Genomic DNA, 19,137 nt, shown 5'->3' on the forward strand with positions numbered 1-19,137 from the left:
TATGGTTGTTAGAGTTAATCTTCACATTGGGAATAAATAATTTCTTTTATAATCATAGTAATAGATATCAACTAAGATAAAACACAAAAATTGGCTAATTATTCAAAAGACGTATAAAATTAAAAGATAGAATATAAAACTTGCGGAGGATTGGAATTAATAGATAAATTCCACAAAGGAGCGAGTCTATGTATAAACACCACCCTCTGCTATTGATTGCACCACATCATATTTTATTTTGATTATTATTATGTAATAATAATAATATTGGTTTATTGGTTAATAAATAGTAGGAATCAATATTATCGGGACAGGTCAATGAAAGGCGGAGAGTGTCTGTAGCTATAAATATCCAAGTACATGAAAGGTAAATAATAATGTGTATGGGTCAATAACAAAATTATTGAATGGAATGAATGTTTGCATGTTGATGCTAAAGATATTATTCTTCCATAGATGGAGTTCTATACAAAATAAGATCGGGTGGTATAGCCCATAATCCCTCCAGAAATCCTTAGAGTAACTCTTTTTCAATTATGAGCTCACGCTATTGTTAAAAAAATACCAAATTTCTACCTGAAAATAATTTTTTGGTTAACAAATCGGTCATCATTATTTTTGAAGATAAAACAATACGGGTAAATTCATGACTAGTGCGTAAAAGACGCATATGAATACAAATGATGCTTTGTTGGTGAATTGTAACTCTAAGTACCTGTAATGGACTCTGACTAGAATTGATTATATATTAACTAGATATAGAGTGGTTTTGGTTTTATATCATTGATCTCACGGCTACTTGAAGCTAATTCAATGAAAATGTTTTCCTCCTAAACATTTCGTAAATTGTCTAGGTAACCACGTTAATTTTTAGTTTTTTTAAACCATACTTGCATTTAATAATATTTGAATCTATGAGCACTCCTAAAGTATGATTACTTTATTCTTCAATGTTCTCTCTTCAAGAATTAAAGAATGATTATAACTAGGGATATGAAAATGTTTAAAATCCATCATAATGGAAATCAAAAATAAAAGTATATGTTGAAATATTATTTTGGTAAATTTTACTCTTAAAAATTGAACATTTGAAATTTTTGACAAATTTTGTTATTTTTTGTGAATAGCTATGGACTTTAGAAAAAAAATTTAATATTTGAAATTTAACATTGAATTTTTTTTTTTTTTTTTTTTTTTTTTCAAAACCAATCCCCCCCAACCCCTTCCACGAAGAAAAATATATATCTATAATCCTGTTGACGCCCCTGTAAAAGTTTCTAATATCTTTCCGGTTACCAGCTTATACTTTATTTTAAAAATGGATGCTAAGGAGAATTTAAACTATTTTCAATTCTCTAACGAGAACACCTTTAGAAAACAAGAAACCATGCTATTGCTGCAAGTACAAAAAGTTTTGCACAAGTTTAGGTAATATTTTCTACAACTCCATTGTTAGATGTCACTAAAAAGGAAGGATTATTTACCTGCTGCGAATCATTGTAATAAAAGTGTTCTGCATTCTTAACAACTTCCATATCAGTAAAGAAATCAAAGGGTCGACTACGACAGTGATTCAAAATTTCCCAAAACGTCACACCAAAGGACCAAACATTGCTAAAACCAGTTATACGTCCCTGCAGGGATGCAAAAAAAGTGCGTATAATAATGTATATGCATAACAAAGACACTACTCAACCTTACCAGCAAAACAGATTCCCATGGCTGCCATCGGATAGGAGCGTGACTTTGTCCCTTCACTTCTGAATAATCTTCTTTAAACATTGTCATTCCTTGAGCAATATCACTGATTTTGATTCTAGAGTCCTCAAAGAGTATACAATTCCTGAAAAAAAAAAAAAAATGAAGATTAATTCAATGTTCAAACATGGTGCAGCAATATACTTGTGTATAGTTTTTACAGGGAACATCAACTTAGCCTAATTTTTCAAATTTGTAATAAAATAAGTTTAATTTATCGTAAAAATTAATTTTTGGTTTAATTATTAGAGTACACATTTCAAGATTGTTTTGCACAGTTTTGAAAATCATATCAGATAGGTGACGTCCCTCATGGTCAATACATTTAACAAACAGAACTTTGGGTTTGGGGAACATATCCCATGATTTTTTTGTTTCTTTTTTAAATAGTTTTCATTTTAGAGGTTGATAAGAGATATTCATATGCTACAGGAAGAAGGTACACAATTAAACCGGCAAAATATTTTTTTCATCATTATTAAATGATTCATTGATAAAAAAAAATTAAAAATAGACAATTCTTTTTGAACTCAGAGTAGAATAGAAGATCGACATTAGAGTAATTCTTAATAATATCTTTGACTATTTCTTTCTCCCCCTCCGTTCTGGTCACAACTGATTGTAGCCGATTGAATGAAACTTCATGAGCCCTATTATTTATCTACTAAAAAATATTCTTCAAATTGTCAAGGGTTACCATGTTGATTTTCAGTTTCTTTTATGAACATGCGTATTGTATTAGTACAGGGTGCATGGACAAAATCTGCAGCTTCAAAAAACAACTACTACAAGCTTATTTTATAATATTTCTTGATAAAATAAAAACGAATATCTTTATTAGGATATAGAGCAGCTATCTATTTAATGTAGCCGCCGTCTACAGCCAAAACCCGCTCAATGCGGCTACGAAACCGAGAACAGGCATTTTAGATCTGTGCTGCTTCTATCTCACTGAATTTCTTCTTGATGCAGGTGATGAGATACTGCTTGGTGTTATGGGATGAGTGGTTGGTCATGTTTTCCACGTAGGACCAGACAAAGTAGTCCAAGGGGTGATGAGGGAGGCCAAGAGGAGAAGGGTGACAAAATTCTTCTCATCAGAGAAGAAACAGAGCATGTTCGGCAACTTTGGGTTCTTCAAGTTGTTCAGCAACCTGAAGCTTTTGAGCAGCCCCAACCCTTGAGTCTTTTCAGTCAGAAGTTGGACTGTCTGACGCCTGTAGGGCTTGCACCTTAAATCATCCTTCACACAAGCCCTCACGGTCCATTCGGCCATGCCCAGGTCCCTCACCTTGGCTCTCATTGAACGCTGGGGGTCCTCGTCGATAATGTCCCTGACCTTATTGATGAAGGTGACGTCCTGGACAATCCTGGTGCTCTTCTTCTCCTTCCTGTTAACAACGCCCATCGGGTCCGATGACTCCTCCAGCTGCTTCCTGAGACTTCTGACCGTTCTAACTGGTATTGACAGAAGGCCATAGATGTCAGCATTGCTTAATTTCATGTGATCACTAAGCATAATCTGAATAGCAGGGCACCTACGATCTCTCTCATTGAACATAATGACTTTTTTTGGTCATTTAAAAGGATGCTATCGCTACAAGTGGTAACAATAACTGAAGCCTATGACCCGGGAAAAATTTCAACACCAAAAATAGACGGATCAGACATCAGGACAATGGAGTAATATCGTCCTTAAAATGCGGCTGATTTTGTCCACACACCCTGTATTTCCAATTGATCGAGAAGGAGTTATGGATTTTATGTGCTTGAGAGATGTAATCATGGAGCCACAAATAGAGGTCCTGGTGTCTGTGCTTCTCTGCATATGTTTGGTCTTGTACTTTGGAGATGAACCACTCAATATTCCACCTATCCCTATACCGTGAGGAAATTACAATGAACTGATCCGATGGTCTCTCATCAAAGTTCAAACAGATATCTTCCTCTGCCATCCTAAAGATCAGGGTAATTTTTACAGAATCGCAGAATAAATGAAACTTGATATCTTACTCTTCAAGGTAAAAATAACCCTTTCTTTGTTTAGAATCTTTCCATGACTTGTTTGTAAAAATACAAAACATTCCTAATCTATACCTCAGCCATTTTTGAGGTGTGTCAATGAAATGATTCTTCCAAATAACGTTGTCGTCTGCATGGTCCATACCATCTCTAACATAAAGTATGACGACCAATACTAATACTGGAAGCTTGCTCAATCCTTTAGTGTGGAATGACTTCTTGGGCAATGAAAGCAGGGATCAGAGGACCAAGATAGTTACTTTAATAGTAATGAGACTATTTTTATTAAATATTATTTTAAATCATTTTTTAGCAACATATATTTTCTGCGACTAACAAACTTTCTTTTCTGCTTTAATACAATAATAGCAACTGACCTTATTTCCACAAAAACAATAGATTTTCGCCTTTAGAATGAAACCATGCTCACTCTCCGACTACTTCTATAGTCTGTGCTCCACACTGTACCTACTCTAACCGAAATTGTTCTCAGAAAGATAAATAATTGTAAGGAAATTATAAGTGAAAGAAATATTTTTCATACAAAATTGATCAAAAGTAATTTAACTTTGACACAATGGGGAGAAAAAGTTGTGACAAAGAAAATATTAAAAAAAAAAAAAAAAAACTTTTGGACAAGATTTCCTGTTGACCTTTTTTTTCAAAATTGATAATATTTATTTATTATTCTATAAGTGACGGAGGGAAAGTATTTTATTAAAAAACTAAGAAAATAGGTAGGATTATAATAATCATCTTTAATGCCACTTTTTATAAAAGATTATCAGAGGGAGAACAAAATATCAAATAACTCACTCCATCTCTCTTTATCATCCACTCAATACATTATGCATCTCTATTCTTTTTGTTTAAACATGTTTTTCTAAATCCTTTATTTATTTAAGGACATAAAACAATAACAAAAAAAAGGTATAAGGTTAATTATTAATAATATAAAAATGGGTATTTTCTATCGTCGTATCAAACTGAAATACCACATTTAAATTTAACAACATACATAAAATACAGAAATGATTTTATAATATCTCACAAAAAACAAATGCTTTACAGGATAAGTTAAATTATCTTTAAAATATTAGATTGGCAATCAGATCGAAAAATATTTTAGTATAGAGGTGTATTATCATTTTAATATTTGCAAAAGGAAAGGCCGTAGATTAGTTAACTTTTTAATTTAAACCTCAAAAATGAATATCATTGGACTAGTTTGAATTGCCAATTAATTACTTTTTAAAAAACAAACAATTGTGACGTCATATTATACCCCTTTTGTCATCTGATAGAGTGACATCATTCCCCTATATATATTTATTTATCTTTAGTATGTGTGTATAGAATGACACCCTACCTGGCAGCTAAATCCTTATGTACAATATTCCGACTAAATAAATACTTCATTCCAGAGGCGATTTGGCAAGCATAGTTAAGAAGGGTAGCGTAGCTCTCCACTTTCCTTTGAAGAGTAGAGCAAAGATCTCCCAAAAGAGAATATTCAAGAAGAGTACTACGAGAAAGGGATCCGTCCTCACTCGTGGATGAGAGGACTCCCAAGAGAGACACCATGTTTTCATGATTGAGGGATGCAAGGAGATGAGCTTCACGGTTAAAGTCCTCTCGTGAGACACGCCCAGGGACTGAACGGGCTGCAATGATGATGGGGATATTGGAGTAATTCGAGTCCATTTCGCAGCGTAGGACCTGAAATATACAATACATAATTATAATTGATAGAGAAGCCTGCTCCCTTTAAAATTTAACAAAATGTGATAGTAATCTAAATTATATATCTCAATTTGTTTTGAATGAACTTGACCTCTCAAAAACTTATTCGAGTTATATATTTTTTAATTTGTACAAACATTATAATCGACTGTACATTATAAAGATTTTATGTGACCTTGATCTTTGACATTTACAGCTTGAAATTCAATAACCTCACACTGTTAACTTATAGAACCTTTCTTGAATCTCTAAAATCGATAAATAACTTTATGTGTAATCCTACTTTTTTTTTTTTTAGTATTTTTTTCAGTAATCCTGGTTACAAACAAAGCGATGCGAAATTTATTATTAATTGACATTTTCCCAAGTTTGTTATTTATATAATTAAAACAAATCCCTTTTGGTATTCTGAAGAGCTACTAAATGGATTATTCAAATAGTGGAGAAATAATTGATGTTTCACTATTAAACGTTTATAACATAAGAAATCTTATAATGTACATAACATTATATATCTAATCGTGTGAGGACACTTTACCAAAAGCCACCTTACCGAATACCCTTTTCTAATCCCGACCACCACATCCACCTTGCATTAAATGAATTAAAAGTCCGACTTTATTCACACTATTTTAAAGTCGTCACTATTCTTGGTGAAGACAAGACACTTCTGAAGCACGCTATAGAGAGAAGAGCCTACATATCATCTTTGACACCAAACTGAGTCCCTCTTTGGTCATTTGGATCAAGTTTCTCCCTATTTCCCCTCTGGCACCCTTCCCAACTTTCTCTATGATGCACTGCAGAGTCCCGCATTACCGGAAAATGGGAGATGTTGTCTTTACTTGATTGCAGTCCACACAGAGCCCCCAATGGTCTCTCTATAAAGAATACCCTCGACAATATCTGATATTTCAGAATCATTGCCGTTGGATTGAGGACTGGATCCCAACATGTCTAGAGATATTGATCTATATTTTGAGTCTTCAATGTTGCTCCGTCAAAACTTATTCCTGAAATCGTGTTTCGCCATGTTGATCCTCATCTTTCTATTGGGGATATTATATGGATTTTTCCCCTTGTAATTGGTTTGAGTGTGAATTCTTCAAGTTGATTTTTGACCATAATTATCAGGGGATGAGTAGTCTGAGTTTTTAAAACATCGTCTCATGTAAATATATTGTCAATTCATGTTCTTCTAATTTTACAAAATAGTATTTATTATTATTTACCACGAATTGCAATCATTAATAGATTTATTACATTATGAAGATGCTTGAACAGTTGGCTTGAGCCGCTATTAAAACCGTGGTAACAAAAATAATGACAATTGCGTATTAAACCATGGCATTAGCTGGCTAACACAAAAATATACAGGCTACTTTATTGTCCTTTGACGATGTTTGTAGTTCAACTTGTTTTTTCAAGACACTTGCGCTCATTGTGTAGTGTGAATTTCTTGTCCAATGACAATACCATCTTAAGAGTTAAAGAGTCAGAGACAATAATTCATTTATAAACACTTTCTGACATATAAATATTAAACATTTTATATTTCAAAATTGAAATTATATGACTGGAAATCATACTTCCATAGTGCTGCAGTATTAAGAGAGGATCAAGTGACATGTCTGGTTGATTTGACAAGGAATGACCCCAATACACTATCAGGATCATAAACTCTATTCACATTTTCAGTTGCCTGGATTACGTTTTACCCTTTATTGAAGAAAAACTGTAAAATATGGTCACTTTTCTCTTCCCTGTTGTCCATTTTTAACGACTGTTCAAATAATGATAAGTAAAACACAGACGTTAAAGGCTGTGGATTTCGCCAAGCCCAATGACTCATTAGTACACGAATATATTATCAAAACGCTATATAGAAAGAATTTTGGAGACTATACTATTCGAAAGGTCAACGGAACCTGAGCAAGAAACACAATAAAAGGGGCGTCCGCCAGAGAGATCCACTGTCTGCAAACAATTTTCATCATATACTTAGACAAACTTATTCGTGATGTTCACTCAGAAGCCACGATAAAAGGACTTCAACTATCTGACAGAACTTTAAAATATCTGTGCTATGCAGACGACCTGACTATGGTGTTTTCAGGAAGTCCTATCAAAACTTTAATATCAATTAAAACATTTATGCGTATACTTAAAAGTTTTTCCGACAAATATGTTTTTTTTGTGAGGAGAAAACCGAACATTTATTTACTTATGACCCTCTAATATCCAAAGAGTGACCACAATTTATGTTTTGGAAGAAACCTCAAATTATTAGGATCATGGGTTGGCCAGATAGTATGTTCATGAATTATAAAGAATAAAAAAGGATAAAAATAGCTTTAAGCAACTACGTTTACCTAAATGTATGCACATGAGATAGAATAAGTACATGGAACACGTACATTGTGCCCAAATTAACCACTTGTTGCGAATATCTCCATTCTTCCAAATATAGCTTCGGAGATTATTGTAATTCAAGATTATTCCCTTAAAATCTTAAGGAAGAAAATATATCAACTCAAAGAATACACAGTCCAATAAAATATACTGGCCTAAGCGTGATAACATTTGCTAAATTTTGGAAATGCCTCAACTCCTATTGGATCAGGAAATTGTGGGACAGACAACACTTTTGGAGTCTTCAATTAAAATACTTTCTGGCTACAAAAGAATTAAATACACCATTTGGTCATACTTGGACCTATCCAAAGTCTTTGAATAACTGGGCGGATTTTGGTACGGCTCAAAGGATTTTGTGATGGGTCTTGGGAAGTAATAAAAAACTTGAAGTCTCCTTTGGATGAGAAATGTCTCTAAAAAATTGCATTAGCTACAACTTTACTGGTGATTTTACATTGGAAGTATCCCCGGATTTAAAAGGGTCAAACTCTTTTGTAAGTCAGATGGCTTTCATTCTATAGGTCAGTCTTAGGATGTTTTTCCCTGTACAGCGACCAATACTTCCTTTTAGAATCAAAATCAGTATTTCTCGCCCTGGTACCTGAGAAGATGTCTAACAAAACCTACACTTACTCTTTTCATTACTTATTTAAGCTGTCGCAAAATCCCAAAAAAACTCCACTGCAAATCGTCAAAGCCATTAAAAATAAGTATCTAACCGCTCCTGAAAAATGGTTTCAGTACATAGTACTTTCGGGTACTCTTGAAACGGCCTGGAAATACTACAAAGACGGGCGAGCAGATTTTTTTTCTAGAGAAACAACCGACCACATACTCTGAGAATGCAGAAGATTAACATAAATCTAAAGTGGCGTACAAATCATCATTGAAGAGGGATTTCCCCTCAAACTTTCGAAAAAAACTTTGGATAAAATTTTTTATCAACAGCAAACGACGGGAAAATCGATGCAATACTTACAAAGGAACAGTATATAATATACAAAAAACTCCAAGAGAGGATAACTTAGATGGCATTTTACCTATATCAAGACAGTATTTTAGGACATTGAATGGGATTATTGGTTAATTACTATTTTGTTGTCATGAAGCTATCTACGATTTTTATGATTGAAAGGACAATTTGTATTGTGGTACATGACTACCAATGGTGATTAGAATGAGCGCGTAGTTTTTTTTATTTTTTAAATGGTACATTTTATTTGCTAAATTATTTTATTAATGTAATCTGTATCAGAAAAATTGTTGAATAAAACTAATGCCATTGCTGCCAAGAACAAAAAAAAAGAAAAAAAGAAAGAAGTAAAACACTAACAAAATAGTCTGAAAGGTTTTTATTGTAGCTAATCGTAACTCTCCAACACTAGCTAACGTAAACCGATCCTAATGTTACAATGCAAGATACACATTACTAAATCCATCTTTAGGAAAAATAGTTGATTTTTTTAGTACACACCTATTATGTTAATTATTTTTTCGTCAAAGTGATCTTTGGAAAAAGTACCGTTCGGCAAAGTATCCTAAGGGTAATTCTAATATAGACACAATTTAAAAAAATAAGAGTATACCAATACTTCAGAATTGGCAATCATCGGCCTTTCTCAAAGTATTAGAATCGGTTATTCTAACAATATCCGTGCCTACTTATTTTTATACATTTTGAAGCACACAAAAAATGTTATAATTAAATTATGGCAAATGGTAAACCAATCTAAGGAAGTGAGGATCAAAGTAAAGACGAACTTTAGTTTAATACTAGGGGTGTCTTCCTGTAGGGGCTACGGATATATTTTTTAAAAACATCTAATAAGTGCAATGATAATAGACCTACATAACAAACTGGAGGTCCAACCATTGAAAATGAAAGTCTATTTAGTAGTGCAAACAATATATATTGGCCAACGTTGAAGAAATTGACTCTTGAGAAAAAGACAAATCATTTTTTTAAATTTCAATTTAAAATGATTTACAACTTATTATAATCATAGTTATGATTTATATATATAAATATTTTCTTGGAGAGAGTTAAACATTAAAAAAAGATGTTATTTTTCAATGAAATTCTTACATATATAATAAAAAACCGATATCGGAAGAGGTATCAGAATAGTTCCTTAAATATGGTTCCAAAATTGGCTTAAATTTTGATACCAATTCATCTTTAGTAGAAACATGATTTTTTTGTTGTCCAAATCGTTCCCCAAGCTAATGAAGGCTATATAATATTGTTTTCTGTTTATATGATATTTTTAGAAGCATATAATGTCAATATCCCTCTGTACACAAAAGGAACATATTTGCAATATAAAAAAATTATGACTTTCTCGCTTTTTTCCTATAAAACATTGATTTATGAACACTTAAACGTCTAATTACTTCCCCAGGCCTTACTATGAATGTAAGTATGTATGTATATTTATATAACATAACATAACTACTTGTAAAGAAGTGCATTATAACTCTGGTATATTAAATCCCCTACTTATAATATATTAATGAGTTTGGTAGTCTTGGAATCCCAAATAGTACCAACAAGGAGAGAAATATAATAATCATAGCTTGGAAAGTAAAAAAAAAGTAATTTATATTCAAATTAATCCCTATCGTACCTATATTTAACAAAAAAGCAAGAAAAAGCCTTTGGTCAATAAAGTATTAATCCAACATAGAGCGAATTGACTACAATAAATCTTCTTTTAAATTAGTTGAATTTATTACTCGACGCAGCGAAAAAATCCTTACAGTTTTAATCTAGAACTTTATCAAGATATAACTCAGCAACTGGTTGTAACAGGGTATGTCAATAACATAAAAATAACACCAAATATGATGTGTTGGCTACCCTAATCATTGATGTAGCTCCCCTTGGCAGCAATGATGGCTTCCAGGCGGACACAGAAGGCATTGTACCCATTGCAGATGTAGTTCTAAGATATGGTGTACCAGTGCTGGTTCACGGTGTCCCTGAGGTTGTTAATATTTGGGTTACAGAAGGTGCAGGCCTTGGACTCAACATGCATCCCAAAAGTGAAGCCCAATGGTTTGGTATCTGGTGAGTAAGGGGCCATATTTTCTTTGACACAAAAGGTAAGTTGTCCTCCAACCACTTCTGGGCCTTTTTGGGGGTGTGTACAGGCGGACCATCTGCTGGAACACCACGTTCATGTCCTAGTAGTTGGTCTAGATACACGGTAACAACTTCTCCTCTGTTAGTTTCTTGCCAGTGTCCAAAAAGGTGTAGACTGAAGTTTGTTGATCACGTTCTAATGGCATTTTTTCGGCTTTTAAGACACTTAGGAGGATCTACTTATTTTTGTTTATTTAATTTTTTTTCTTAATTTGAGGTATTTGACCCGAACAATTTTACCACATTAATAGAAACATTGATTTATGTTGCAAAAACAAAGTGTGCAGATTTTTTCGCCACACTCGGTATACTAGGTATAGTAAAGGAAATTCATTAATTTTTATTAGTAATGTGTATCTCACTTCTCTAAAGGCGGTTCCTGCACACCAGATGACGTTAAAACGATGAGATTTTGCACAAAAAAACTCTATAAATTGCTTTGTAATTGTTTGAATCAGTTTTCTTTGAGCGGGTGTCAAAGATGGATACCAACAAAAAGAAAACCCATTTATTCTTCAAACAAGGCGAAAATGCAAACTAGGTGGCTGAAAACGTGAATATTGTTTATGGTTCTGGCACTAGTAATGGGACGATTAATCGGAATTGGTGAATCGCTGTTTTTTCTGGAATTGGGATTGGCATTGGTAAAATTATATCCAATTTACGATACCATTTTTTACCAAGTAAAAAGTTTAATTTTTTATGAGTATTTGTGGATTTTTGATAAAGAAAATAAAATATCAAATTGTAGATTCAATTTTTTTTTTTCAAGAAATTTAATATTTGAAATTTAATTCTAATAAAAAAAAAGTTTTATTATAACAGATATTACATTTTATGTACCAAGTTTCATATGACGTCATTAATGGCAGTTTGACACGTTATTCAAGTGTACAATGCTTTCAGTTAACGCCTCCTATCTACCCAAAAAGAATAGACGTAATTTTAGAGCCCTAACAATTCGGCCACAGGGTTAGAGAATGTTCCTTAAAAGAGTACACTTTTATAAGGGCTCATTCTATGATAACTAAAAGTAATTCATTTAATTAATTTCAATTTATCTCTGAAGGATAAACATATATAAAATGGTATATATTATATGAGACTAAAAACCTTTTACATACAATGTTTCATACTCGTCCCCCCCCGCCCCCTCATCAAAAAAAGTTGTAGAAAGGGGGGAGGAAGAGGGAAAAATTACGTACATATATCATTTAATCACGCAACTCTAACCTAAAAAACATGTCCCTAGATATGAATGCAATTATATGAATATAGGACGCATATTAAAAAAATATAGACTTCTAAGTTTTACCCTCAATAGACTTCATTGCGAAACTTGAAACAGTATAATATTCTTTTTCTTTATATAAGTGAGTATTGGATAAAAAGAAGAAGCCAAAGTTTCCCGTTTTTTCATTCTTTATTTTTTTACTTTAATTGAAAGACAGTCTCTTCATTATATTAATTACTTTACGTTTTCTAAGAGAGTGTGTCTTGAGATTTATATATTTGAAAAGGTTAATTAAAGAAACTGGAAAGAAAACCCTATACACCTACCAATTACGGTGTTATTTAGTTAATAATAGATTACAAATAGGCATACAAATCGGGGTTATTTTTTAGTTTCCTCTATTTTTTTTTCGGAATTGGTAATTAGAAGAATGAATTTTCTTTTCCTACGCTCATGTCATTATTATTTAACTCCTGAGTAGTAAACTTCCTTTCCTACTTCATTCAATTATATTAAAAAGTTGATTAAACAATCGGGCGTGCTCATAAAAGACGTAGATTAAACTTGAGGGCTTATGATTGTAAGTCGTTATTGGACACTGAGTAAAATTGAGTATCAACAATGGAGCCATGCCAATAGAAATACAAGTTTTAGAACATCATGCAATCGGGCTTGCTAGAATTTTCAATCTGATGTAGTGTACCGACTGCTCGTCAAGACAGGCAGATTTGGACAAAACACGTGTAACCACTCATAGTCTATGATGCCATTACTGCTAGAATTTTCAATTTGATATAGAGTACCCCGACTGTTGGGGGGGGGGGCAGATTTTGACAAACACGCAACCACTCCTCTACCATTACGTCAATATTAAAAGCGTGGTGGAAGAGTCAAGCATCAGTTATACATGCGTTATGGTACAGTCTTGTATTTTTATTAACTTTGCAACGGAGTAATTCTACTCTATGTCTTATTTTATTTAATTTTTCTCTCTTCCCTCGCGTAACAACTGATTTTAGCTCATCTAATGTAACGTCATGACAGCTAAGCTGCTTTCCACCTAAATAATCTTCAAATGTCAAGGTGTCCATATTGATTCTGGGTTCTTCAAGATGTCCATCCAATATACAAGCAATTTTTATCACGAATAATAATAAGTGACGACATTCAGGTGTATTTTGTAGTTTGCCGGGTTTTTTTGTTTTTTTTAGTATTTAAAAAAAATGCTAATTGAAGAGAAAGCTTTTTTTTCCTTCTGTTAAACAATTGTCATTACTATTTAATTCCAGAGGAGTCAACTTCCTTTCCCACTATATTCAATTATATTCAAAACCTGATTGAACATGTGTATGGGCTCATATAGTGACGGGTAGTCAGCTTGAGGATTTGTTGCAGAGTTGTACTTAAAAGTTATTTTTTGATTCAGAGTAGAATGGACGATCCACATCGGAGTAATTATTGCATATTTCCTTCTCCTCCTCAACCATTGTCATAGCTGCATGTAGCTGATCTAATGCTAAGCTTCTCTTCCTCACACACATTCCTCAAATTGAGGACGAAAAAGAAATAAAAAGTGGAAAAGCAACTTCCTATACAGACAGCCAGTATTAAAAATGAACCAACTCAAGATTCAAAGCATTAAAATATCAGTTCGCATCCGTTTAATTCAACTCAGATTAAAAAGGAAACGAGGGAAGTACTTTATATACATTTTAAAAATATAATGAATGTTACATTATATAAAGTTAAGCAAAGAGCGAAAGTACTTCCTGGCTCATCAAATCAAATTTATTTCTGTTTGTTTAGCTATGTTTATAAAAACATATAAAAACAAAGCATAACATCAAGGATTTATTATGTAGTTACCTTCGATATTATTTAAGCAAGATCAATGCCTAATAACTCTGAGCAATGCCGGGTACTCCGCTAGTAAATACTAAAACTGAAGGTAATCATTTATTTTGTATCATGGGCAAAATACAAACAATTTTCGTCACTTATTATAATTTGTTAGGAACTTATCTTCTATACTATTAGAGCAAAATTTCTATGGGTCTCAACACCTAACAACTCTGACCAATACTGAGTACTATGGCTACATTATAATAAGTCAATGTTCAATGTCAAATACGCTATAATCTACATAAATAAATAAAAATCACTTACTTCACCCTTTACTCCTGGACCGCAGACTTCTTTAGGGCGTATTTGAGCCTTTGGTATTTCACAAAGGGATATGTTGGATTGTTTAGAGAAATTTTGAGCAGAGGTGGTCAAATTCCAAACAGTTTCAATAGTAGGTAGATTCTAGAATATAAAAGAAGAAAGTAATATACTAAGTCAAAGAACTTGTTCTTGTGCAAAATCTTCCTTTTGTCATTTTTGCAATAACAACTTTACATTAGGATTGCCTTTATTCTGTACTTAAAAAATCAATATTTTTCATCACACAATCCCACTCTTTCAGTCAGTGTTAATAATGAAAATATATTTCCTTGCAAAAAATAATAACATTATAGGGACATTCAGAGGTGCACACAACCCCTTATTAAACCCAAAAAACATATAATTAGTCATATAAATTTGAATAAACTTACCCCCACTTTGATAGCCCATTGTATTGGCTATATTTAAGTATTTCTTTTTAAAAGTTATATTTTTGGAACTGAGAAGCTAAGAGCCGAAAACTTCAATACGCTCATTTGTCCCCACTCTAACAAATGTTTCCGAATTAATCCTTACAATTTCGCTATTTTTCTTAAGCATTATTAATAGTTAATTTTTCTTTGACTCTAAATTTATCAATTATTAGAACTATTTCAGAATGTTTGTAAATTATAATGTTTTTAAATTATAAAAATTTAAATTTTAAAATATAACGTAGAATATGTTGAAGTATAGTCACAAACAAAAAAAGGAAGTGTCTAACAAATAACTGATTGTTCTGGAGAAAATCTAATTAATTCCGATAAAGAGGATTAAATATTGAAACAATACAAACTATTTAACCTGTAAAGGGTTTGGTATTGGCAGTAAACTTACAAACAAAGTTGCTAGAGTGGAAAAATTTATGTTATTAGAAAAACTGTGAGGTATGGAATTTGACTTTTTTCCAGCTAACTTTTCAATATAGGACAGAAAATTGCAGTGCTAAGGCCAGTATAGGATATTGAGTAACTCTAAAAATATTTTGCACAACAATTTTTTTTGCTGAAAGAAGCAAAATGAAGGGGTTAGGGGCATTCTAATATACAGGGTGGACTCTTAATACTATAAAAGTTAAAACTATATTTATACCTATATAGATCATAAAGGTTTAGAGATATCACTGTCAATAAATATTCGTAAGTAATACGTGATTTAACTTCAACATTATTTGTTTTAAAAATTTTTTGGTACCCCTTCATTTACGAGAAAAAAAAAAGTCGACAAAAGGAAAAAATCCTTCAGTTTTTTGAAAGTCTTGCACGTCTGCCAATATTGTTACTTAGTGATGGTATAGTTTTTCTGTTGAGGTCATATTCAAGTCACAAAAGGATCAGGTTTTGATCAAAAGAGGATATAATTTGTGCAATAGAATCTATTTCAAGGAGAAACCAGAGTCAGTCAGTGATGGTATAGGGTGATTTAACCGGTACTCTAAGAAAGTTATTACTATCTTTGTGATCTCGGGTCTCAAAATTAACAATATGGATAACTTGAGCATCATCCTACAGAAAGGTATCTAGCCATGGGCCAATGGTACTTGTACCTTTCAACAAAATGGTGCTCCTTCTACAACACTCAAATTGATGCGAAAATGGTTGCCACTCATTTTCTTGGCTTTTGGAGGAGCAATTTTTAGCCTTGATCCAGTCTGTATTTCAATGTTCCGCATTGAATGACAGGATCAGATAAAAAAGAACAAAAAAAACAACAACATTTAAATTTGTATATATTAAAAGCCCCCCCTAATTAGGGATTGAGACGATATTTCTATGAAAGTGGTTTTTACCTAACAAACCCTTGCTATAATTTTTCTATATGTACACAATTTAGGATAATTTTTTTGTCTCTAATTGATCTGATATCTAGTAGTGTTCAAACAAAATTGTAGGGGCATAATAATATGAATAAAAACTTATATGATATCATTCATTTTAGAGTAGGCCCCGTAAATATATATGATGCAAATTCGCAAATATATTTGAAAATATTTTTTATTCAATCTGTCCTCCATATGAAGGGACACATTTTTAGGGATTGACTCACCTTTATTTCCCGTACAGAGTTTGTTGTATAAGCCTTGCGACTAGGAGGATCAGAGGCAATTCTAGGAAAGAATTGTCCTAAATTGTAGCGTCGTCCTTCAACATAGCAGCCTCCTAACGTATTGTTGCTGTTATTACCTGCATTCCCCAGAGTTTTGACTCCTCCAAGATTATGAGTCCCTCCAGGCTTCTCTGTCAAGTTTTGAATATCTACTGAGGCATATTCTGATGTCATACTAGGTGTTCTAAACGCATTGTTATTATTGGAGAGACGATGCTTCGCAGCTGTGGCAGCATCTGGCAACTGTGTTGCAGAATGCCATCTGGGACGAGATTCTTCGAAAAGTGGAGCATGATATTGGTCATAAAAATTGTTAAATATCCCTTCTTCATGATTGGAGGCTGAGTGTCGACCTGAGTCGTCAAGGGAACCACTTCCTGTGATGGTGGTAGTAATTGGTGCACCAGAGGATGAAAGAACGACGGTAGTGGAGGCAATTGGATCTTGGGCAGTGGTGGGCGATATGTTGAGTAAAAGATCCTGTACAATAATAAAGGAATTTTTAAAGGCTGTAAAAGTTCCGCAATTATTTTTTAATTAGTGTTGAGACTCGGTCCAAAACTGTTTTTTTTTTTTCGTTTGGTCTTAAAGGATTTGTTTTTGTACTTTTTCGACAGGTTTTTTGTCTCAAATATTACATATGCAACACATTTAACTTGATGTGACGTTATAGTAGGCCGATGTTCATAATTTCAGAACACAACTAATGGGTTAACAATTTTATTTATAGAATAGGTATATACCAGCGTTTTTCAAAGTGGGTGCCACCTGACCGTGTCAGGGGTACCTTACAAAATATACATGTTTTGAAATCTATTTTTAAAAAAATCGACATCCCATATATTTGAATATATAAATTTATTAATTTTACTCATAAAAAGAATTCAATTTTAAATTCCTTTTAGATAAATAAATATATAAAATTGAGCCTCCAAATCTGTTTCAAGCATGCCAACAGTGTGCATTATACTGTTTTATCATTTAACTGCCAAAATACATTTGATTTCAAAAAGAGCAAGGAACAAGCAACATCATAGTGGATTGTTTTATAAAAAGAAAAGTCCTACAAGAACTGGATATGGACCCCACTGTGAAACTGAGCCGTAGTCTACTTCATACACTTCATTTTTAGAGTTACTTATTTCTGGTTGCTTCTGTTGCTGTATTGCATTAGTGGTCAAACAACTTTATAAATTACTTTTTAAGCCTTTGTTTTGTAAAATTAAAGTTGTACAAATATGTTCTTTAGATAATTACTGTCTCGTCAACATAAACGGGACCTTTGAATTTAGGGTATGCATTATCATTTTAAAAATGGTTAAGATGATCGAGACAAACATTTTAAAATAGACCGATCCGGACCAAAGTTCTTATAAGGGTCCATTAGTTAGGATCTCTAAAAATCCTAACAGTCCAGGATTTATAGACTGAAAACCAACACTCATTTTACGGTAATTTTACCTTCATGTTGATTTCTTGGAAGGGATTAAGAGAGCGTGACGTTGGAGAGTTGAGAAACTTTTGGCGTCTACTATACAATAGAACGGCTATGAATAGAAAAAGTAATAGAAGAGTAATGGCCGTGAGGATTCCGACGAGAATCTCCATCTCCATATTATTCGTCGCCATTTCAACTAGAGATTCAAGGGAACAAAATGTACATCCCTTAAGACAAACCCGAATGTTATTCACTTACCCTCCTTCATATGATCCTCTCCATCGACAATATGAACAAACTCCTCTTTTTCTTCCTCGCTCAGATTAGGAACTTTCTCCGTTGGCTTATTCTTAACTTCCGTTTCCGGACTCTTCTCGACCTCAATCGGGAAATGATCCTCCAATTCCGTAGACTCAAAATCCACTTCACTTATACTGATTAAATTCGAACTATAGATCAAATTAACTTTGACAAATTGACCCACTTTTCCCTTTAAGGGAATCGACACATTCCGTGGTGTCTCAAGAATAGAGTCTGGAACGTACTCAAATGTAATGGGACCATCATTATAAAACTGTCCACCAATGCTAAACCAAATTTGAGCCCTTTTAAATACTTCTTTACCATGAGAGAATCGGTTGGACGTAAAGAGAAATAATTTGGTAAATTTTCGCGGTGAGTCAAACTCAAAAATAAGTTCCAAGGGACGGGATCCCTTGCGTGTCCAATTCAACCAACCAGAGGGATTTTCTTCTTCTGGAGAAATCATGGAATAGGATCCATCAAAGAGTTTTCCAATCTCTACAGAGCCTTTGGTCCATGTTAAATCAGATGCACCGTCAGTGTCTTCATCTGGAGCGTTGATGGTGTATTGACGAAGGCCACCTAATAGTTAAAATTAATATTAACAGATATGGTCAAAGAGCATACAAATTTATATTGAAATTAGTATCAGCTGCCTGTAATATGTAATTTTTTTATCTTTTTGGGAGGTTGGAGAAGAAAATGAATTACTACTTTACAGAAGAGAACTTTACATTCTAAAGTATTTTAATTATAAATAAATAAAAT

The 19,137-nt window shown here is 33.0% G+C and overlaps 1 protein-coding gene across 2 annotated transcripts in view; it reads right to left on the reverse strand.

The window, feature by feature from the left end:
* Positions 1-19,137, reverse strand: part of LOC121125775 (discoidin domain-containing receptor tyrosine kinase B) — a 222,425-nt gene that overhangs the window by 22,510 nt on the left and 180,778 nt on the right. For both annotated transcript variants that reach the window (XM_040720987.2, XM_071891774.1), the window contains 7 exons: positions 18,325-18,951; positions 18,090-18,262; positions 16,569-17,108; positions 14,484-14,624; positions 5,150-5,499; positions 1,702-1,843; positions 1,485-1,634 (listed from right to left, as the gene is read on the reverse strand). In XM_040720987.2, the coding sequence (XP_040576921.1) occupies positions 1,485-1,634; positions 1,702-1,843; positions 5,150-5,499; positions 14,484-14,624; positions 16,569-17,108; positions 18,090-18,262; positions 18,325-18,951 (2,123 nt within the window). The remainder of the gene's footprint in view (positions 1-1,484; positions 1,635-1,701; positions 1,844-5,149; positions 5,500-14,483; positions 14,625-16,568; positions 17,109-18,089; positions 18,263-18,324; positions 18,952-19,137) is intronic.

Source organism: Lepeophtheirus salmonis, chromosome 11 (assembly GCF_016086655.4).
Source record: "Lepeophtheirus salmonis chromosome 11, UVic_Lsal_1.4, whole genome shotgun sequence".
In the NCBI taxonomy this organism is placed as follows: Eukaryota; Metazoa; Arthropoda; class Copepoda; order Siphonostomatoida; family Caligidae; genus Lepeophtheirus; species Lepeophtheirus salmonis.